This window comes from Rhopalosiphum padi, chromosome 2 (assembly GCF_020882245.1).
Source record: "Rhopalosiphum padi isolate XX-2018 chromosome 2, ASM2088224v1, whole genome shotgun sequence".
Taxonomy (NCBI): Eukaryota; Metazoa; Arthropoda; class Insecta; order Hemiptera; family Aphididae; genus Rhopalosiphum; species Rhopalosiphum padi.
Genome location: NC_083598.1, coordinates 70679444 through 70705146, shown reverse-complemented (window position 1 = coordinate 70705146; position 25703 = coordinate 70679444). Strand labels below are relative to the sequence as shown.

The window sequence follows — 25703 nt, the reverse complement described above, 5'->3', positions numbered from 1 at the left end:
ATATGATATATTGTTGTGTGCGTGTATACTGTATAGTGAGTAAATTTTGAACGAATTGTATAATGAGTAATGATTGATGAAGTTTGTGTGTGTGAAATGTTTTCGTATATATATCTACTTAAGTGGAACGCATATATAATATTATGTAAATAAATATATTGTAAGTCCCTCACCCCGTTTCTTGGAAGTCGGACAGTTCTTCCCTCCCCAAGGTTAAGAACATTTATTCATTGCGCTCCCGTCAAGCGTACTCCCCTACTGGCTCTCTCCGGTTTTCTCTTGTTGAAGCAAGTAATAGAAAGGCATAGGTATAGCGCGCATTTCAGATGAATTTTTATTATACAGTTTCATTTTGAATTAGTGATAGAGAAAAATTAATTTTAATGAAATAAATGCAATCAATGTATAAGTATATAGAAGTGTAATTGTCATTTGCTGTAGCAGCTCGGGGAAATTAACTCGTCAAAAGTCGGGCTTCGTCAACGTGTTGTGTCACTTTTTAGTAAGAAAACGTTGAGCTATAAAAAAATGATAACCGATGGAATTAGAAGCGCGGCTATATAAACATTATCAACCGAATTTTTTAAATAAAAATATCGCTAATAAAAACTATAATAGATGCATATTGCAAGTGTAAATAAATAACTACAAAATACAATGCTTGACAGACGTCTTAATATATTTGTGTAATTTAGTGGATATCAACTACACTCACAATTTGTTTGAATTAATGGTTACAAATATAATATTATTTAATTTTGAGGGAAAATAGTAAATATCCACGAATAGATTTTTTGAACCGTGTCCCACTTTTTATGGTCTTGCGTTAACAAAACGGCGTGGCCCTCAGATCAGTATACGGTGGTAACTACGGTATTGCAAATTGCAATAATAATAATAATAATAGTAATAGTAATAATAATAATAATAATAATAATAATAATAGAAATAATAATAACAACAACAATAATAATAATAATAATAACAACAGTACAATGTACTGTTATCGATTGTTGTCGGACTCGTTCGTCGGCTACTAAGGGGCGGATAGCTTGCTAAGGGTCGTTTACGCCGTCACCGCACGTCGTGCCTACCGCGCCTACTTCTGCTTACAGCCCGTATAGTCGACGACGACGTGCAAAAACGATCGCCGTGTCCACCCGAACCCCCGACAACGCGACCCGCGTGTCGTGATAACGATCGGTCCCGTCGGAACTCTTTTTCTTCTCCGTATAACCATTGTAATGTTGTTGCGTCGATTTACGAATTCGGTCCCGACGACGGCGACGACAACATTGGGTGGCCGGGCGCGCGACGTACACACATTCAAGGTCATTAGTTCTTTCACCTGAACGCCGCCGCTCACCGGTTGGCCTTGGATTCTCCTCTTGACCGGCGATGTGGACGTGTACATATATATATATATATATACGATATCGACGCACTGCACCGGTGGCGTGCCGGTGGTCGTACGATTGGTCCGTCGTCGTCGTCGTCGTCATGGCCAAGTCGAGACTCGGTCTCCACTTCGGACGCTTCGTGTACAAAAATAATAATAATACGTCGTAATCGTTTGTTGTTGTTATTGTTGTTGTTGTCGTCGTCGTCGTCGTCGTCGTTGCGTGTGGGGAAACTTAATACTCGGCGTGTCGTATTCGCGGTGTAAAAAATATCTTAGAAAAAAAAAATCCCACCGAGTACATACATAGTATATACGCGTGTCGTATCGGGAGAATATGTGTGTGTGCGCGCGCGCGCGAGAAAGAGATAGAGAAAAATATAGAGATCGAGTGAGTGACAGCGAATTGTTGTGAGAGGGAACGAGAGAGACAGAGCTGCCTCGCCCCACCACCACCACCACCACCACCACCCCCTCGATACCAAAGACTTTGGCGCCGTTTTATTTTCGTTGGCACCTTCTGTGCCGCCGCCGCATGCAGCTGTTTGCGTGCGTGTACGTATTTTTCTTCTTCGACAGCCATCTGCACCACCGCCGTCACATCACCACGGCGGACGTCATAATAACTCGTAACATCGATATCGCCTTCGCCGTATATAATAATAATATAATGTTTGTTTTTATAGCGATAGTTGTGCATATCATATTATACAAGTCGAATGCAACGACTGCCAGGTCCTTATTATCGCGGTTATAATATATATATACCTGCTATATAAACGATTTCCGGGTAAACTTGGGTAATTTTGTCGTTATACCGCCGCGCACGTCACGTTGAAACTTCGTTAAATTTATTATTTTAAGACGGTTTTGTAATCCGCCAGACGAAATAATATAAATAGATCTGTTTAACAAGACTTGCAGACGCTCGAGTCTTATATAATATGGTTGTAACATTGGTAACAAACCAATTCCCGGTAACACATAATATATATATATATAAGTAGGTATATGCATACTTACCTATTTACTTTGTTATGCAAGTTTTTTACTTTACATTTCGAAAGGTTTCCTAAGGTATCATTTATTGTACTCCTTAGGTATTTCCTATCATTTTGATTTGTGATCCATATACTCATCTCTTCGGTAAAATACTATTATACGGTCAATACTCTATGGAAAAGTCACCGAAATTTTCTTTCTTTTCATAGTAATACTCTTAGAAAGTTAGAAAACGCGCGTTACAAGGAAAAAAATGTGTTTGTGTAGTTTGAAAAATACCTACTTAAATACAAAAAGTTTACAAGGGCTTATAAACATTTAAAATTTAAAACATATGCGTGAAATTCTTAAGGTTTCAATGTCGTTAAATAATTTTTTAATTTAGAACTTTAGTAATAAAAAGTGAATTTTTAATTATTTTTTCTTTGTCTTATTTTCTTGAAACCATAACACCTATTATTATTCAGTCATTTTTAAATATTATGCTATTTTTTTTACATAATCTTACAAAATTATCAGAATATATAAACCAAAGTCCAAAGTTCAAAATATGAATATATATTATATATATTTATAGATATATAGATAATTTGGATTTTTTTATTAATATTGATACAGCATCATCAGCAGCAGCTATGATTAAAGGCGGAAAGTACATACATTCCAAAATAATAAGGTATATTTTATAGGAAGTAATTTCGACTGGTAACTTTTTCATTCGTTTCGGGTTTATATCAATATTGTTATCGATGTTATCCTTGTCACTTTAATCGCTAGTTATAATTGATTTATTACTAAGTAGTAAATCAATGTTTTTTTCCTGTTAATATTTTGAATAAATTTTGTGTTTGATTTCTTAATATTTAGTAGGTATTTATTAATTGTAACATAAATAAAAAAAATAATCAACTAATTTTTAAAAACTAAAAAATTGACGCCTGCGATGGACCCCCCCTTCACAATAACATTTATATATGTTACGAATTTGATATATAAATAAATTTTTAATTTATGTGATAAAAATACTTAATTAGTATACGTCATATTTATTGTTATAAAAAAAAAAAAAAAAATGTTTATTAATATAAGGTACATTACATTTATTTAAATGTATAGGTTATCTCCTGAACAACTAATCACTGAAAAATATTTCCACTCAAACGTTTTATAATACCATTCATGTTTGAAATAATAGTATTTTATATTATTTATGTTTATCTTTACGTTTCCAATTCCAGATCATTATATCATCATTATTATATTGTTATCGACCATTAAATACTACTTGATGTATCGGAAATGGTTGATTATTTTTTCATGATCTAAATGTCTTGATTTATAGAATAATCGAGATATTATTATATCCGATTATATACTATATATCCATTACTATAGCGTGCAGTGAGCGCGGGCTCGATCAACGTCGCGGGCTAGGCGGACGTGGGTGGGCCTACCCGTCCTAACCGATATTATTTTACGCGCCGTATGATTTCGTGCGTCCGTTTCCGGAGTCGTATACGAAAGAAATTTGTTTTTTATTAATATATAATGATAACGGCTGATTTATTGTTAATGATACACAGCGGTGTAGAGTCGATACTAAACATCTTTATAATGTCATATTAAGTAAATTGAAAACCGTAATAAATAATAATTAACAACAATTTACTAAAAAATAACAAAACTAAAACATTTTTTGAGATACTGCAGTACTTCAGATGTAGATGTTAACATATTGTTTTTCTTACATTTAAATAAAGATAAATATGAGAAACTTATTGGTTTGAAAATATTATTTAAGGTTTAAATTGGTCATCGATTAATATTGAAATAATATTATTTTTGTTTATAAATCGATAGTGTACACTGTTATTATAATGTCTACTTGATTGTTATTGAACTTTTGGAAAATCCGTTTCTCCCTATATTTGTTGTGAATTATATCTTTTGGGATAAATCATTGTTATTATTACTAATGTAGGGCGAGTTGCCTGAACATTTTTACCACGGATTAGAAAAATATTCGTTTGTCAGTTTTATTACAGTGGCATGATGATGTACCCTCATACAGAGAGTACGTTGAACATATTTTTAGGACGTGATTTAAACGCTCGAGAGTAAAATATAAACGACGGATTTAGGAATTTCAGTAGTTTTCGGGGGGAAAGTTGATAATTGATTTTTAATTTGTATGTTTATGACTTACCGATACTGTCGGCGTGACAATAAATTCAATATTGTGTTATTTACGATTTAAAGTCAAAGTTGTAAATGCTCGTGAAAGTTTACAACGCGAATCATTCGACCGTATAAAGTATTCGTTAAAACATTTTATTTTTTTAATAGGTACCCTCGACGTATTCGTGTCATTTTCATTTTATAAATAGAACTTTACGATGCATTGAAATTATTTAATCTGTATAATTTAGAAAATGGTTACTGGTTATGTAATGATTGCTCTGTGTTTATAAGCTATTTTTTTAAATTGTATGACTATGTAAATTATTGTGTATAGTGCTATTACATAAGTTCATACCCTGTACACATACAAATTCAAGCCAACAAAGTAAATACCTAGGTACCGATAATGTTAATCGTATTAAAATATGTTATTACGTACCTATATGTGGTATATTATTATCTATCGTTCCGTGATTTTCTAATAGAAAGGGTTAAACATTTTTAAGTAATTGAAAAGATAACGTTCATATTTACGTTCACAATATTCATTACATGCAAATAATTTGTAAGTTCATAAAGTTTTAAATAGTAATTTATACGTTTTCTTTACACGAATTATTTAATATTTAATTCTACATTGCTCCGTGCTCAAAATTGAAATGTTTCCCATGAATTTTTTATAGAGAATGGTATAACCACTATACATCTATAATCGAATCATTGATAATTCGTTGACAATTTTGAATTTATTCAATATTGGATTTAGTGACGGTTTTGCAAAATTAACAAATAAAAAATTTTAAAAATCAAATGAATAGTATAAAAATTATAAAAATAATTACTTTTATAAGTGTATAATAAATTGTAAAATGTAAAAAAAAAAATTTGTTGCTAAATATTTCATAACTATTGATAAACACTTCTAAATTTTCTACAATTTTTTTATACACAGTTTCATCGTGGTAAAGCCGATTACAAAAAATCTCATTCTCGATAAAACCACTTGCTCTATAATATAGTAGTTCAAAATTTATGATGCTTTGTGCATATAAAAAAAAAAATTATATGTTTTTAAATTACTGATTGGTAATTTTGTTGGATTCACTATCATTATATGTTACACATTTATAATTAATGAAAACGAATATATGATATTAAAACGAATTATTATAATTTATGTATTATACGATCATTGAAAGTACAAAATATTATATAATCAGTATAATTTTAGTTTGTAATATTGGTACAATTATATGTTTATTCATATATTTTAAATTTATTTTATAATAACATGCTAACACACATTTTTATCAATAATATTTCCTTTTCAGTTAAACCAAAAAATACATTAAATTTTTCTTTTGACATAAAACAATTGGTAGTAAAATATTATAAAAATGAATTATTGAATTAAACAGTCGTCTTTCCTTATATTCATTATTTTTTTATAGATCTACTGAGATAATAAACTTTGACTAATCCTAACATATAGCCTATAAAATATAATTTATCACGATAAAAATTAATTAATTATTTATCTATTTGTTGATTTCATTCAATATTTTTAAACTGACGTTTTAAATTTTAATTACATGGCATATATATATATATATATATGTATAATAATGTATAATATACTATAATAATATATATTAAATAGTAAATAAATTTGATCGTTAATACTATCGTTAGACTTCTATGATTGTGTACAGTATTTCATTAACGTAACATGATTATATATTGAATATTGATAGAAATGAGAAAATATGATTTAAGATGTCGAAACAGGTCTTTGCTATGTATTATTAAGTATATTGATAATTAATAATTATAAGACATATTATAATTATTGTCTCAAACGAAGTAGAAAATCTTTATAAATATATAATGTTTATATTTTAATGGTTACGTAAACCCTTATAAGTCTTATACAAATTTTATAGGAGAATCACAGTACTACTAAAACATAGTATCTATATTCTATGTTATCATTTATCACTAATGTAAGTTTGTTTTGATTGATTTTATATTTAGTCGTAAGTACATGATACTATATATATATTTATAAATCCATTGTTATTATGAATAACACGTTAGTATACAGTAAACATGCATGTACCAATTAAAACATTATTATATTATATTTTATTTGTAGATTATTATTTTTAACATAATTCAACGCCTTTGGAATTTGGCCAAATTAAAATATATTTATCGTAATAGTTGGTATCATACAGTGAAAAACACGAATTGACAATTAATTAATTAATTAATTAGAAAATGAATACTTTTTTAATTAAAAATAACATATTTGATTTTTAATAATTGGTCGGTAATAAAAACGATTATACGTGGCATTTTCTCGTGAGTGCGTACTCACAAGTTCAATATCCATTAGGTCGTGTATAAGTGGCCGGTGTTTTAATTATTAAACTACTTTTCGTGCACAATCGTGAGAAAATTTGAAAATCGTATAGTTGAAAACAAGTCGGAAAAATCATATTATCATTGATATTTTAATGAAGGCGTTGCGGGGTCAAATGTGCAGTGGCAAACGGATCGCGATGTTATTGATGCACACTGCCAACGATTATATTGCACTATAATTTATAATATACTCGTACATATGCCTCTAATCAGTAATCTATAATGGTAATATTATTAGTAATTGTCAGCTGTAATTATATTATGTTTATATATATATTTATAAACGATAGCCATCGTAATATTATCATTTACCTACACGTACATTACGAACGGCGATGTTTTCTTTTCCCAGGCGGTTCGTTTGAGATCGAATAAGGTAATAATCGTCTAATATGATGAAATAATATATCGTACTACGCATATTACCAGTGGTTTTTTAAAAATGTTTTAAGTTGGAGAGGAACCGGATAGGCGTTTTTTTCTTGTTCAACGGTCGACAGCAGAAAGCTATTTTTCAATATTGAAGTAGAATTTTTTTTTTTATACGTTTGCATAAACTTTTCTCGAATTTCCAGAGCAGGATATATTTTTAACGTTGTGTTGTCACGCTGTCAAAATTATTTTGTTTGAAAAAATGTTTAATACTCTTTTTGTTGTAAGTGCGGCGTGTTTATATGTTTGTAGGGTGCGGTCTATTATGTCCGATAAACCCCTCCTTGAAGAATACCCTTTTCAACTATTATGCTCTTATAATAAATTAATCTATAAACCGGAAAATGTAATATTAACATGCGCTCTTGTTTAAAAATCGCTTGACTTAATAATCGTGTGTTTGAAAACTCACTCTACGTTAAAGTGCCATCATTTATGACTGAAATAGCCAAATGCACGTGGGATTAAAAAATAATATGTCACATGCCAGACAGCTTTGAAGTTTTAAGTGTTTACGTGCTTACAATTTATATTGGATTTTTTTTTCGATTTTTGAATATTTTCACAAGTGATGGTGTGTGTGTATACATATAATTTAATTATAATGTATTTTAATAGTCGCGTGTATAATATAATATTAAAGGATAATTCATGCACTACAGTCTACAGGTTGATGTTGTATTTTAAATAATTCTGTTCTACCGTTTATCAGCGTAATGTCATATCATGCCCACCACCCGTTTGTTGCAAAGAGCAAACATTATGGACTATCGGTTTCAGGCGATAATCGAGTTTTATAATTGTGTATCGGTATACTTTTTAATATTATGCTATCATCGCCACCAATACGTATCAAAATTGTTTTGAATTATTTATACCTAATATATATAATTATGAATGTCTGATTGATCTACGAGTGTACATTTGTATTTATACAAGTTTATTGAAATCGTGATTAATGTTACTATAATAATTATGTGATGTATAGTATTGTATAAAATATTTATTAATATTAGAGTTGGGCGACTATAATAAAATACTTTACGTATGCGATTTAGATGTAACTTTTACATTTTTTTTCAAGAATGCAATGCCCACAATAATAACTTATTCTACGTGTATAATACACTGCAGGTGTACATCATGGGGTAGTTGAGTGTTAAAATATATAAAATACACACACATATATATATTTACACATTTAATATAAAAACCCCATCCCAATAGAAATTTCTGTTTATGATATTATACTACGCTTTAGTATACTAGCTATTGTGCTGCGGTCTATAGTGTAAATACAAAAGTCTCCAATATGTTTTTAAAAATAATATGTGTTTTGACGTGCATAGAAAATAATTATTACTTTATATAAAATTGAACATAATATATCAAATAATTATCAATATGGTAATAATTTTCCAATTCGAGTGATTACAAAGGGCTGTTTAAAAACGATACTTTTAGTAAATTGCCCAGCAACTTGCGTCTCTGTAACTTTCGTTGACGCAAGTCAGCTATATCATTATTATCGATGTTCTATCCTTGACACCAAAATTGATATTTTATTATGATTATAAATCAATATTAATTATTGTTTTATGATGAAACAACAACGTATTTTTTGTTTCATTAATATTTTGAAGTTTTACCGGGAATTGTATTACTTACATATATTATAATAATAATATGTATTACAGTGACGATGACGTGTTGAATAGCGTTATTCTATGAAATAACTACCTAGTTAGTTTATACATTTAACTATTTAAGAAACAGTAGATATTATTTAAGTATAAATTAAACATACTTGAATACTTTAATTATTTGTTTTATACATTTATATCGTTCGATGTATTATAATATTAAGAGCGGTGGATAAATTGTACAATTTATTATTTGCTACTATAAAAGTAACATATCCTTTCACATAAATATTTGGATTATTAGATAAGATTGACATTATATTCGACTCGTCCTACACGTAGGTTATAGGTATGTGGTATATAAATATAAACGTTATTATTTTTTCTAATATTTGTTAAATATGTTGGTATACTTAATATAATATAGGATATGGGAATCAACATGAAATTGCGCGTTTAATAACTATCTAGTCTATACAATGTTTAATTCGAGTTTAATGGTTAGAAATTTTTCTATATTTCTTTTTAGTTTTTACAACGGTCAACTGTAGTATTATACCGCGAGTAATATGCAAATATATATATATTACATTCGTAAATTGACGATGTACATTCAAATAATCGATCTTTCAATTTTCGGGAAGCTATTAGATCTGTTTTTGACCTTTATGATCTGGACTTAACTGTTTAGTAATCCGACGGGGTCGTTTAACTTTTTATTATATTAGAATATTATTATGTTTTATTACCGATATTAGATTACCCAACACATCTGCGGCAAACTCGCTCAACGATTCTTAGAATTCGACACTTCCAATTTAACGACAAAAAATAAAATTAGATCACAGAGCTGCCGAAAACAACACATTTGTGGCTATAACCCGTTCGTCGATCCTTGGAATTTTAGTATTCTCTATGAGCTACGAAGAAGCCGAATGTATAATAACACCTGGTCGGTTTCTTTAATGACTACCTCGGTATCTCTACCAAGTAGTTATAGCCGAGACTCCGCAATAAAATACGAGTCTGGATAAGCTATAAAATTAAAATTTTATTTTAACATCCCAGCTTACAATTTTTAGCTTGGTCGTTGGACCGCGCTTCAACATTGCCCATTGTAATATAATTTCAGATCCAAGCTGTAACTTAGATACATTTTCGGGCAGAATTATTTCACTCTGACAGCAAATTGTATAAGTTAATTAATAAATACAATAGATTATATCATTAACTCAAAAACAAACTGTTCTCTATTCAAACCCGTCCAAACGTGAGACCGCCCGACGTTTCAAAGATTTATAAAGCGTAGCGAGGAATAACTAAACAATTTATTTATTAAATAAAATTTGTGACGCAAGTATTGTAGGCGCCGATTCAAAGTCTACACCCTTCTACTATATATAACGCTCTCATATAATGCAATAATAATATGTACTTATTATATACCATGCGCATGCGCAATAATTAGTTATATGTCATCTTATATTATTTTTACAATCCGAAATTTCGTATTTTCGCAGGCTGCAATCCTACAGCACACGGCTGACTACATATACCAGCTGGAACAGGAGAAGACGAGACTTTTGTCGCAAAACTGTCAGCTGAAGCGGCTGGTGAGCAAGCAAGAGGGTGAGCTGTTGAGCACAGCCAGCGTGCACAAGAAACGCAAAATCGACGACTCCACCGGTAAGTACGCGATGGCGTCATTGACTAAGATGGGGGGGGGATCGCGGACAAGCGACCGTGACGACGGGTGGTTTCGGCTGGTTGTAAAGCGTCGAGGAGAGAGGGGTCAACGACGCGCGGCAAGGTAGCAGCACCTGCCGGTTATTACTTATTACGTTTATATTTTTACATTCTTCTCTTTTCCACCGCGCCATTTAAATTGCGTATAATATTATCGTCATACAGATGCTGCACGCACGCACTCGCTTTTATTACACAGTGTTGTGTGTGCGTGTGGTAGTCTTGCAGGTTTCTACACGGGAAAAATTGCATTATCCCTCTTTTGTATCGTGCTTTTGATCTTGCTTATTATTGTACATAATATTATATGAGAGTGAGTGAGTGAGTGAGTGAGAGACAGAGATCACAGCGTGAACCAGGTGTTTTTATTGTTATTATATTTTATTTTAGGTTTTCACCCCGAATATTATTGTGTTTTTCTCGTTTTCCGCTGTTTATATATTATATATACTATATATTATAATGGGCTATAGGCCTACGGCGGCTGCAGTGTAGGGTACTATTCGTCTATGCAATGCGCGTGCAATGTGTATTCCATTCATCCGTTAAACGAGAAAACAATAATAAAATACATAAAACCCCGAACAAAACAAAACATCCGAATGTGACCCGGTGGAGTACAACGATTATAATGATTTTTTGTCTGTTTTGTGTAGGTGTGGTGATTTTGAACACCAACGTTGACGGTGATCATCGCAGTGGTGCGTTATCTCCCGATAATATCCAAGTGATCGGCACCGCATCAGGTAATATTATAATAGACGCATCGTGTATTCTAACGCTGTTTATGTCATTACTGCCTTAGCTTCCTTATTCATCGTCGATCATCATTTATCACAATCGTTGTACCGCCCCCGTAATTTAAATAGTCACTCGCACGTAAAGGGTGGAAGTTTGGTTGAAACTTCGGAGTGGTAGAAGGGGGGTGGTTAGTGTTATTAAGTTTAATTGTGAACTTATTAATAATATAATATTCATCACAAAGCACAAAATATAATCAAAATTAATTGGGGAAAATATCATTGTTTAATATAAATAATTCTTGAATGAATAGGTAATATTGTCGTGATACACTGTTTCCGTCTACATATTAAGCTACATAGTACTAACACAGTATTATTATTTTACTTAGCAAAATCGAAATTGTGGCATGCTAGGTTAGTATAACGCTTTGTCCTAGCTGGCGCGTCAAAATATAGCAACACAAACGCATATTTGAAAACAAACTATTTTACAATGATGGAATGCTCAGCAGAATTATTCAAGGACATAGATCGCATTTAAACACCCATTATCAAATTTGAAGAGGAGAATATTATAGAGAAAACACCATATTATTTTCATGAAATAAAGTAATGAGGAAGTTACGTCTCATGTGCTCTTATATACCGTTGCGTATTACTTGTATATATGGTTAATATTGTAATTTCTTAGTTGAATATATTTTACAGATATAATAATATATTAATTTCGAAAATATTCTCCCCTTTTCAAATATTGTTAATACCCGGTAGCTAGGAAATATTAGGTGTAACTGTAATATCAACCTAGATGTCACTATTTTGATGTTTTATTTGGTTTAGTATGATCTGATAGACGATATTTTAGACAAACGGTTAGGTATATAGTTTATTATGGATAGGGATCTCGTATTCTCGTCCTTTTGATAATATACTAGTAAATTATACATACAATTGATAAATGGAAAAATATAAAATAATATAATATAAAATCGATAGCTTGGAATTTCGGAAGTTCGATGTTTTGAGGTACTAACTACTTATCCCCTCTTGCTCCCCACTCATCAATCTACGATATCGGCCTTCACACTTGCAACTTCCTCGTTACGTTGCCCTTTCTGCCATCATTACAATACTACAGTGGTCATTTTATGTGTAAATACATGTAAGTAGCACTAATATCCATCGTAGTCGTCCAAACATATAATACATGTATTATGAATAAAAATGATTTCATAATGTTTTGGTATAAAGTGCGTAGAAAATTACACCTATCAACGGAAAAAAGTGGGATGTTATGTTTGTGCAAAATGTTTTCGCCCTCTCCTTCTTTAGGAGTTAGACTTGTCAAAAACCACCCTTGTAATAATATAATATAATGTCATATCGTTGCCGTCTTATTATAACGACGGGCAGACAGATGCGCTTAGCGTGTCTCCGCTGTCTGGATAGATAAACCATATTATGTCTATATATTGTTATATAATATTATAGTATCGCGTGTCCGATCGGTTGCGTTTTTATTTCAAACGTAACGTATAAAATGTTTTCATAAAATTCGTTTTGTCGTCTCATGTTCTGTGCTGAGCTAATTATGAGGTGTTCATTGTTGTAATATTAAAATGAATTATAATGTAGTAACTTGACATTATAATAATGGACACATTTGAATTCGTTAGAACAAGCAACGGCCGCTGTGTAAAGATGTCCGTCATTACTGTGTACGCGGTGTCTGTAAATAAAAGGACTCGCGTGCAGCTGCAGCTGTTAACGATAATTATTGTAAAATTGTACATAACCCAAAATTATTATTATACAATGGTTAAAATGGTTATGTTTTTTTTAGATTTATGTTGAATACTTAATATTGTATTTTTTGATTTTACATTTAAAAATATGAAATTATATAGGACAATAGCATGTTGTAATTCGTTCATGTAGGTACCTACAGTTTTTGATTTATAATCGAGATTAAAATAAAAATAAATGACATGTTTAGTTCTACGAGTTACGACTCTAATAATAAAATTATACTTCATTCAGCGTTCCTACATAATAAGTAATGATAAATATATTAACATGTCGATTCATCATATATTTGTATGAAATTTCAATATCGAGAACGAGTTACTGAGGTATACGTGTAAACTGTTACTCTCAATGTTTGTGTCAAAAAAGTATGAATTGATATTTTTTCAATTAAAAAAAAAATGTTATAGTTTCAGCCCTAAATGCATTAACATAAAACAAATACATACATTATTTGAATATTTAATTATGATGTTGATTTATGAAAATGGTTTATGATTTGTATATTGCAATACCAAGTAAAATTGACTGCCTATTTAATTAAATTAAAATTAAAAGACTGTTACTGTCGAGTGATATTTAGTCTATAATTTAATTCCGTTTTTAACCAACAATATTATTTTGCCTTGCCAACATACACGTACTGTACATCACGTACATTGCCTTACTATATGATAATTACTTATGTATCATATTTTATAAAATTACTAATTTGCTTAAGAAATCAATTCCAGGTTTGAACCAATTTACTAAGGTATATTAGTACTGGGTTTAGACCAACAGATATTAATAGGTATACTTGTAATATGTTGCTTTGTATGTTCTGTGAGAATGTGTTTAACAGACATTAGAATTGTTTTAGGCACAGTAATTTATTTGTGATGATATTCGTTTGTGTCCTTTTTGTTTAATCTCTTAAGTAAATATATCAATCATTTTTCTAGATTTTTAACATAACTTTCATTGTGTGTTGTATACATAATTAAGAGTATAATGTAATTGTCATGAATATTAAGTAGATTTAAATTTATTTATCTTACTAATAATTTAAATCGACATAATAAATGGTTATTATTAAAATCGTTCTTTTTTGCGTATACAATTTAACAAAACCATAATACTTCTCAGTGTTAAATTTAGACTGATATTATTCAAAATATTATTTCTTACCATTACTAAATAAACTGCAAATAGCAAGTAGGTATATTAAAAAAAATAAAAAAGGGGTGTTTTAAATAACTTACATTGCACGGTGTATTGTACTTATTCTATTTAATACGTCAGGGTTACGATTGTGTTTATATATAATAATATTATGTGTGGTTACATTTTGATTTATGACACATAATAACGGGAACTAGGAAGTTGATGTTAGTGCATTTAAATAATTGCATACAAAGCGATTATATTATATTTTTAAGTTAAAGATTTTGAACTAAATTACGCATGTTATTATTTATATAGCTTCTATAGTGAATTCCATAACATGATTCTAGTGACACATGACAAGATATTTTATCATTTTTTTTTGTTCGTAATATTATTTTGGGAGTCGGCAAAAATGCTTCTTTGGAAAAAAAAACTACAAATAAATTATCATGACATGTTAAAATAATATTACTTAGATTCTGAGTGAAACGTTATATGAATATATTGCTTTTACAATGGTTTGTTTTGGATCTAATTTGGGTGGGGTGGTGGAGGGTTAAGAGTTTTTATTCTCAATACTTTTAAAATGATAAGGAAAAACTAATGAAAAATAAAAATGAATATAATTTACATGTTACTAAAATCGATTATTTTCTTAAAAGTTAATTATAATAATAATAAATGTTATAATTATTATATATTAATTAACATTCGATATTTCTCGGAAAAACTAAGTTTAACCTATTATATTTTAAATAATAGTACAATAAATTACTAATAGTAGGTTATTAGATAATATTAATAAATTATAACATACCCTTAAAAATGGACATTGACACGCTATCTCCGCTCAGAATTTTTCGTACGTAATGATATTTATCAATTGAACTTAAATATTTAAAACACTTCCATTTCAGTTACCTACCTACTCCAATAATGGTGGGTTTCTAGGAATTTTGTTAATTTCTTCATTTTAGTTCTAAACATTTCTATTTGTTTTTATCTATTAATTTACTATTAATGAAGATAAAGCATTTGATTGGCAAAATCAATTATATTGACCTATATACAGTCAATTAATCTGTGATTCATTATTTTTCATTGATGCTAGCGCATAATGTAGTTGACATATTTTATAATTATCAGGACGAACATTTTTTTTCTGATTAATTTGTTTACTATATCACTTATGGTTCTTCTAAGTATAATGTACGTAATCATTTGAAATGCGCAGTAAAATGTGTTAGAAGAAAATGAGAAAATATATAAAAAAAAATATAATTTATTAATTATTTTGTTTGACATTTGTTTATTGATAAAAATATATATTTAAAGGTTTAGATGACGGAGGACTCATGATTGACGAAGTAGCCGAATTAAGATCGCAATTAGAACGAGAGCAAAATCTGCGTGTCGAGTTAGAAGAGCAAGTTAAAGTATATTCAGCCCGTTTAGGCGAAGTGTTCGTTGACCAAAAACCTACCACGGAAAATACACAGACTACGATCCAGTACCACCATAATACAAACACAGTAAGGGGATTGGATAGGGTTTTGAACTTTTAGTTCTTATCTTTTACGAAATTCATCACTTTAAACAATTTTTTTTTTATATTACAGTGTGTGGTTGGAGAGGAAGCTGGTATGGAGATTATCGAAGTGAACGAGTCCGACAATCTGGTAGTCCAGCGAGAGCCGGAGGAAGACAGTGTTCTTATTAAGACTGAGGCCACCGACGCACCTGAAGATGATCGATTGAAAGCAGTCGAAGAGGAGCCAGTTCCACAGCAACAGCAAGTACTACCGTCCGCGCGTGTTTACCTCACCAGTACCTCCAGACAAAATTTGGAGACCATTGTCGAAGCAATCAGACACCTAGAGGGCGACCACCTGTTTAGTGATGATCATCAGGAAGCACCCCTTGCGTTAACTAAACACGCAGCGACTAGCAATCAGAAATTGCTGAAGGTAAGTCTCATTTGGAACAATTTTAAATTCAAATTTGAATTGATGTACTAAGCTATATTTTTTTTCATAGGTGGAAATGAACCCTTTCCTCCAGTTCCACAGTGGTTCTCAGACTCCTCAGGGTACAACGGTGGTAACATCAAACAGTCCCGTACGGCCGTCCAGACCTGGTGTTATTGTTGGCAAACAAGCTTCGTGACTTCATTAAAAAGGAGGTTGTACAGTTTATGTTACCACCAACCATCTGTTCTTTCTTCAATATTTTCTTAAGAAAGTCTGAGACACTATCTTGTAAGGAAAGTTTACTCTGTTTCAGATTTCTTTACAATTCCCCAATACATGTTATATAATATTATACTCAATTGGAAATAACTTATGTTTTACATATTTATTACATTTATGTTTATGAATATTTTACTATTGTAAATACTAATTAGAATATTTACGAACATATTAGTTCTCATGATGCCACAAGTGAATACCGTTTAAACAAACTATAATATTTTGGGCTTCTTATTAATACATAAAATGTGTTTGATAGCAAATTTCAATGTTTTATTATAAATTGTATGACAAAATAATAGCTATTATCTATTATGTTTAATTATTTACTTCATTATGTTCAATGTTTAAAAATTTTGACTACCAATTGTGTTTCCATAAGTCATTTTTCTTTTACTTTTAATCAATATTTGTATAATTTGCATACGTTTTTTTTATATATATATTATGTATATATTAAGACTTTTTGTTAAACAATCTTTTATGAATTTTCATTTCGCAATATATTGTTATATTTAACATTTTAACTCAACTATTTGCAATATAAAAGTATACGCAGTAATAGCAATAGAAGTTCTTACATTTTTTTTTTTATACTATTGTTATTTAAATATTATTAATACTTAAACGTAATGTATAGGATAAAATATTTATTTTTAAATTTATTAATTTTATTTATTATTATTCTATTATTATTATATTTTTTTAGTATATAGTTCTCTTGTTATATTTGTCTTTATAAAATCATAAAACACCCTTTTTTATTTGTATACAAAAAAATCGGTGCTATTGATTTTGGGTTTTTTGTTTATGTAATTTGTTTGACATATTATTCAAATTAACTCAATTTTTGTGGATTGGTTGATAATGTTGCTTGTGTGGTATACTTGTTTCCTGGTGGTCACAACGTATAATATGTTCCTCGGTCTTCTTATATTTTGAATGTAGATAATGAAATTATCAATAGGCCAGTTATTGAACATTTAGCAAATTTAATGTTGTTTTTCTTCTTATTATGGATACAATAATTTTTGTTATAATATTCATATCCAGTATTCTTGCTTTGTTATGTCTTAACAAAAAAGTTACAAAAAAAGGAAAAAAAATAATAATAATAAAAAATAATTAGTGTATTTATTGTATTTATATACACTTTCAAATATTTAATTATATAAATTTAAAAATAAAACACAAGGAAAAACAATTGTTGTTTTTCATATTTAGCATATTACTATTAAATAAACATAATTGTATTATTATAATAATTAATTAGGTATTATTTTGTATAAAAGGAAGAGATTTGGAGTGAAAAAATATAATTAAGTAAATGTTGTACGCCATTATCATAATCATTTTATTAATATTAAGATTTTTGGGAATTGGAGACTGATAAAATCAATTCTTTTTGAGTTTAGAAACTCGTTTTAAGCAAATTAAATTAAATAATTCCTATATTGAAAAAATTGACCCTTAATAAACTTTAGTGTGTGCTTTGTTAAGTTACAAATTATTTAATTATAGAAATAATTGAAAATTTAAAACAAATTAGTAAAAGCAAATTTCATCAATTATTTACTACATTTAAGAATAGACAATTAAAACATTTTCCAGAAAATATTAATATTTTCCTTTTTTGTTTGTCATTTTTCTTAGATGTTTAAGACAACATTTTTACTGTATCTGTTTGTACATGTTTGATTAAATTAATATTTTTCTTTTTCATTACGTTTAGGATTTATATTGTTGGTTTTTATGTTTTTCTTTTTCATTTATTTTTTTCTTATTATAGCTAACAACATCTTTACTGAAAGTATCTTAATTATAATATATACATTATAAATATAATTTATGTATTTTATACAGCTATACATAATATATATATACAATAATCATGTGTAATTCTATATATAATTCTGTACATATTTTTTATGGACTTAAATTATTATTATACAAATATTATTTATTTGCTTTTAGATTAATTGTCCCATTGTTTGCATTTTTTCCGCACGAAGACGATAGTTTGCTGCTCAGGTCTCTGGCACGCATTCTTTCGACATAGCGATTGTGAATGCGTTTCATTTCTAATATCTCCTTCATTTGCTCCTTGTCTTCATCCTACATACATTAAATATTTAAAAAAATTAAAATCTTAAAATATTGTCTGTAAGAAAAAAAAATTGAATTATGTTTTTGATGAATTGTACGCTGACATTTATACTGGCCATTATTTTTGACCCGTTACTAATAAGATACTATTACTCTACTATTAGTACTTTTTATCCATTTTAGAATCTCTTGTAATTCATATATTGTAGTAATCTATGTGTTTGTGCGGACAACTGATAAATTCAATTGCTGTATATTTATTATATTGTTTATGTAATTGTGTTTATACTCTTTACTGTGTTTTGTACTCTTATTTTTATTATTATTATTATGATTATGTGCGATTATTATTATTATTATTTTTTTTGTTTGTTTTATTTTTCGATCTCGTGACTGTAACAATACAGTTAAAAATATTTAATAATTTTTATCTTTTTATTTATTTTGTATTTTTTTTATACACATATTATGCTCGTCATACATTTGTTTAATATAAACAAATGTTTGATATTCAACTAAATTGTTGTGTGTATAATGTGCGTATACTACCTTAATTACGTACCTACATCATTATGTACATTCTATTGGCATTAATGATTATATTAACCTCCTTACATCCTACAAAATTATGTACAAAAATAAACTAAATAAGTATATGCACATGTGTATACATCATAGGTGAAAGTGAAATCCCAATTTTAAATTTCTTATCAGAAGAATGACTGGGGTTTCTTGATGCGATTGTAACAAAAAAAATTCTTCCTATTTCCTGATCTATTCACGTTTGTGGATTGTGTTAATGGTTGTGTCACATTCAACAAAAAATTAAACAAAAATACACAATTTGAACAGCCAAAGTTAATGTAGTACAATATGCATTAATAAAGACATAAAGTTGATTGTTTGCATATAATCCGCACATACACATAAAATGATATCAGATTATAGTAACATAAATTGTATCCAAATTATTTGTTTTAAATATTTAATACGTCGTTATAGTATTTAGATTTTAGACAAAACAATATTGTGTTTATTAAAGTGTAGTTCAGCATTAGGCACTGTTAATTAATTTAAACCTTAGATAGTTTGTTTGAAAATGTGGACGAGGTCACAATTCAAAATGTGAACTTCATCTTTTTTTCTGAATGAATTTTTTTTTATTCGAGTTTGTTAGTAAAAATAATTAATAAAATTATCTAGATTATTGGTGGTACAATCAGTCAATATAGGAAATAATGAGCGCTGACTTTAAAGCTCCTATCGGTAATTTATATACTAATGCCTTTAATAATTAATACCTAATTATTAGTTATTACTTAATAATATCATGAATTGGCCCAATCGATGATATTTTGCATTGCTAGTGGCTGCCGTAAGAAAACAATATAGGTAACAAGTAACAACTAAATAGTTTGAAATCGGAAATGAAATAAAAATAAAATTATGATCATTACTAACATCAAATTGATTAGTATTTATTTTTACACTAACCAACTCGACCCAGACGCTTTGTAATTGAACACTATAAATATAGACGTCATACATAATTATTACTCTATCAGTGGTGGTGCCAGGATTTTTTTCCAGGTAGGGCCAATAGGAGGCCAACAATTATAAAGTCGAGCCACAAAAAAAAATTAAAAATGATTATACTATAATGTCAAAGGTTAGGCCAGTGGTAGGGCCAGACATTTTCGAGTAGGGCCATGGCCCTACCTTGCCCGTCCCTGGCGTCGCCACTGACTATAAAAGTGTTAAATATGTACCTAATAAAATTTCATACTTCAATTTATTTGTTTCATTTATATAGGTAATTTTCGAGAAAGACAGTATTGTCGAAAACTGACGTAGGAAATGGTATATAATGCTATTTTTTGTGGGACAGGAGGAATTATTTCAAGGAGACAATCCTCTGTAATCTCCTCCTTTGATCAGCGATCGCCGCTTATGCATATATGGCATATACTAATTAATCAGTTGTATCATGTAGGACGTAGGTAGAAGCGTTTTAATTTTACAGGAATTTGCTTACCGTCTGATTGAGCGCAACCCAACGCCCTTCGGCCATCTGACATCGGTTGTGAGTAGTACATGAGCTTTTTGAGCCTTTGCGATGGGCTGACCCCTCTCTCTACCACCAGTACAATCCGAGCCCACTGAAAATATCGCGACAACGCAAGATTAAGGTATTATTATTATTAATAAGACAAAAGTGGATACAATGATAGATACACCCGAACTCAGGTGGTTTCATTATTCCATTAGTTATTACTATTATGCCTAATATGCCTATTATGGTATTAAATTATGTGTTATAATGTTTATATATTTTAGAAATATTACGTTAAATTGGTGTTGATAGATTAAACCATCACAAACTTGACAAAGTACCTATGAAATAATTTTTCATATTTAAAAATATTTTATATATATATTTTTTTCAATACTTAAATGTGATAAAATAATAATGTATAAAATAGAGTAGATACTTATTTCTAATCCAAACGCACTTAAAAACGAATTTTGTTACCATAGCGAAAAATTGCATTTATAAAAATTTTACTTTTTGTATAAGTTTTGAAAATTTAACACAAGATTCTATAGAAGTATTTCATATACTGAAATCATAAGATCTACAAAATGTATTAAGATGATTATTTTTATTTTTTATATACATTTTAAGTTCCAATTATGACGAAATTACTTATTTAAACGATAAATATGTAAAATAAGGTGTTAATTTAATTATTTTGTTATGTAAAAACATTATTCGTGGGAACTTACACTTTAATGTATTTTATTAGTATGAATTTTTTTATACGAAATAGCTTTTTTGTTTTATTTTAAAATATTATTTATTTATAGGTAGGTTTTTGTATTGTTTTACGGTTTTTACAGATAAATAGAACTTTTTACTTGCATGAAGATAGCGTATCTACTAATAAAGTGTTCACTAATGGCCTAATACGGCTATTTTGGTCACCAAATATTAACAACAAAATAAAAATAGTGTATAGAAATCAATTATATTCGATTATTGTAGTAGATTACGATGATTAAGACAATAAGACTAAATTTAATATATAAATATAGGTATATCCAGCGCTGACTATACTTGAGTAGTTGAGTGCAAAGTGCCAATGACATAAAAGTAAACGCGTATAATATGAGAACCCCTTGTTAAATAATCATATTTTGCAGTTTAGGGGGCCAATTCAAATATTCATTTTTCGGGAGTCAATTCGAGGGTCAACTTCATATTTACCCGAAATTGGGAGCCAATTCAATGGTGTCTATATCGACTATATAATTGTATACGAAAAACAATTATTCAGAGCGGTGATGGTCTGTACCGGGTATTTCGACGTGTCACCACTCACCGGTCTGACAGCCTATATTATTAAGTGATATGTTTAGGTAGGTATTTGATAAAGTTATTAAAGTAATAAATTTTTACTTTTAGTATTATAGTAGCCAGTAGGTAGGATATTAAAAATAAATAATATAATAAGAAATATTGCATTTATTATATAATTATTATAATAATATGTTAATATGTTATATTTATACCATATTATATCAACTTATATAGGTAACTGAATTTAATTTAATAGTATCTTAAAGTACTGCAAAACAGTAAAAATATGAAGTATACTAATTACTAGTATAAATTAATAATATCTTAAAATATAAATATATCAAACATGTCTTTATACATTTTTAGATTTTATGGCTTAAGACGTTATAATAAGAACTACTTATAAAAACTTGTATTAGGTACATTTTCAAAACTTGGTTATAAAAAAAAAAAATGTTTTAATGAATTAATAACTATAAAATAGTTTGCATTTTTTGCAATTTTGACGAACTTTGTCTAAATTTTAACTTAAAATAAATATTAAAAAAATTGTGACAATTTATTTTTTATAATTGTGTACAGATGTAAGAGCAATGTTTGTGGGATCTTGCATTCAATTTTCAATTTTTATTGTATATGATAAATGGTTATATTCACATTTGATGAACATTTCAAGTATCTACAGTACCTAATTTGTTTTCAAGTTACACAAAAAAAAAAACAAAATTGATTTTTTCAAATATTGGATTTGCTTATAAATTCCTGTTTTCTTTAACTTCTGAGAGCTTGAAAATTTTTTATTTTTGACCTAAAATATCAATTATATTCAATTTGTTATCAAGAAATTCCATTTTTGAAAATCAAAGAATTTTACTGTTCCAAAATGTGATGATAGAAAAAAAAAACACATCATTATAAATCCTTACATTTATTGTTTTGCTTAGAATCTTAAATACTAGCAAGAGAAAAGATTTTTACTTAATAATAACATTTATACAAATACAATATCAAAGTGATTTGAAATTTTCAATTTGGCGTGTTTAAATCGTATAATTAAAAAATGTTAATCTAATAATCTAACATCCCAAATAAAATGTAATTGAAGGTAAAGTTAGAAAAAATGTAAAGCTGGCTCAATTAGTGTTTGTTACAATTAATTAAAATAATAAGTCATAACTAACAATTAGGAACAGACACGTTTCGGATGAAATGACCTTTTGCAGATAAAATCAGTTTTAATGTTAAGCAAAAAAATTATATTAATTATTAGGTCGACGATTTTTTTTCCGAATAAACGTGGCAAATATATGGAAACATATTGTATTTAAAAAACTAAAAATATAAATAAGTATAGGGACATTAAATTTTTGGAACCAGCATAAAGTGTCTTATAAGTTATAAAAAAATTAACTTTATAGGCGATCTAGCAAAAAATTAATTGATTTTTAATTTTATTTTTGTTTCACATATTATTTACTTAAACATATTAAATGTAATATAGTATTTAATAAAAAATTTGTTTTTTTTTGTTGGTGTTTTATTACTTTAAATTATTTCGTTATTATACACTTGTGCTAGTGTTATAAATAAAAATTAGGTAATTTTTTTAAAAAATATTTTCCCTTTTTTCTATCGATATACTTAATATTATCTGTCTGTCACTTTGAAGTTAACTTTCTCCATTTTTGCTTCTAATTTTTCAGCTTTCAAATAAAGCAAAGCATCTGGACTCTGGAAATGTGAGCATCTTTATTTCTGACTTTTGCAGACCATATTTTTAACGGGCATTCAAAATTATTATCCTTTTCTTACTCGTACGTGAAATGCAATAAAATATGAATTAAAACCACTTCAACAAAAATAACTTTTCAAAATGAATTTATTAACATTTTTTAATTAAAATGTATATTTTCTACTATTTTTTTCATTTTACGAAATTTAAGCTCATAATTGAATTTTTCAATGTATTTGGATACGTCTGGATCGTTCCAAGCGATTTTTGGTCTTATAAGCGACTGAACCTTAAATAGGTACGTAAGTTTTGTTAGCGGCGGCTACTGTATATAAGAATGATTATATTCTATTAACAAAATAGGATGTGGCTTTATGTGGTACTATTGATTAGTTCAAAAGATTAGTAAAAATAAATAGAAACTAAAGGAAACGGAAACTAGATTTTGAATTATGAATTTCTGGTTTGGGCCGTTTTGGGTTGGTAGCTATACGTTTGAATTGTATACCTATTTTATCTGAGCTCGAAATTACTAACAAATACGATTGCAAAAAGTTTAACCGGACGAGAATAGACGTGCTTGACAGCTAACATAAATGGTAAATACAATTTATACTGTATTACGTGTTATTATATAACACACACACACACACACACACACAAACAAAGACTTGAATGCAATATATGGTAACCTATATGTAATATTATTATTATTATAACGCGGTAATGCATAGCAATTTAATCTGCACGTATATCTTCTGTAGTAGAGTCTGCTGTTCGCGACTTTAAAACGACTATAATAATGTAAAGTTGACAAACTAAATATTACTATACCCATTCGTCGGTGACTTCGAAAGACAATATGCATATAGTGGCTTCTTTGTAATAGGCAATAGGAACGACGAACGAGTGTGTACATTATTATTATTATTATTACAACTATAACTTTGGTATAATATATCATCGTCGCGATATTCGGTGAAATGCATCATTGACGTTTCGGAAAATCCACGAGTTTGACGTGACTATAATATCTATAGTTTACAATACATAATAGTATAATACCTATATTATGTATGCTACGGCGGACGGCGGTAAATCATGATGGGTACCTGGGTATTAACGTCTTTTACTAGACATCAATGATAACCAAAAAATTATTAGATTACTGTTGTAAGTACTTAATTATAGTTTTAATTATCATAAATCTCCAAAAACAAAATATTTTATAAATATTATAAATATTCTATAAAATATACAAATAATACACTCATTTTACAAAAATACAAAGAATTTCCAGCATGTAACGTGAATTTTACAGCTCACCAGACAAAAAAAAATTCCTAATTTATTGAAAATATCATAAAATATTTATTTAAAAAAGAACCACGAGAATAAGATTGATATTGACATTAAAAAATTAGTATTATTGAATATTGTTTTTTTATAATAAATTAGATTCGCCGTAATTAAACCTTGTATTATAGGTAATAGCGATTATTGTCGACGAGTAAGTAGATAATATTATAATGTATTATAGGTGTATTGAAGTAAGGTATAATCATAATCATAAACGTTCATCTTGATATTCGCCAAGAATATGCATTGAGAAATCCCAAATTTTTTCATTTGTAATTAGATTTAACGTGTATTCCTTCTTGACGTATAGGTAGATGTACACATTTTAATAACATACATACTTATCGTAATACCATGGTCGATATCAA

The 25703-nt window shown here is 28.7% G+C and overlaps 2 protein-coding genes across 3 annotated transcripts in view; one reads left to right on the top strand and one right to left on the bottom strand.

Annotated features, from left to right (window-relative positions):
• The window catches only part of LOC132921219 (transcription factor AP-4), a 33876-nt gene extending 16537 nt beyond the window's left edge, over positions 1-17339 (top strand). Inside the window, exons 3-7 of one of the 2 annotated variants that reach the window (XM_060984102.1) lie at positions 10605-10770; positions 11487-11576; positions 15864-16060; positions 16148-16495; positions 16566-17339. In XM_060984102.1, the coding sequence (XP_060840085.1) occupies positions 10605-10770; positions 11487-11576; positions 15864-16060; positions 16148-16495; positions 16566-16694 (930 nt within the window). In that variant the 3' untranslated portion in view covers positions 16695-17339. The remainder of the gene's footprint in view (positions 1-10604; positions 10771-11486; positions 11577-15863; positions 16061-16147; positions 16496-16565) is intronic. The other variant, XM_060984103.1, reaches the window with a different exon arrangement.
• Positions 17340-18326: 987 nt separating this feature from the next.
• The window catches only part of LOC132922208 (transient receptor potential cation channel subfamily V member 5), a 47684-nt gene continuing 40307 nt past the window's right edge, over positions 18327-25703 (bottom strand). Inside the window, 3 exon segments of the mRNA XM_060985611.1 lie at positions 18327-18892; positions 20919-20937; positions 20939-21042. Of these exon segments, the coding sequence (XP_060841594.1) occupies positions 18734-18892; positions 20919-20937; positions 20939-21042 (282 nt within the window). The 3' untranslated portion in view covers positions 18327-18733.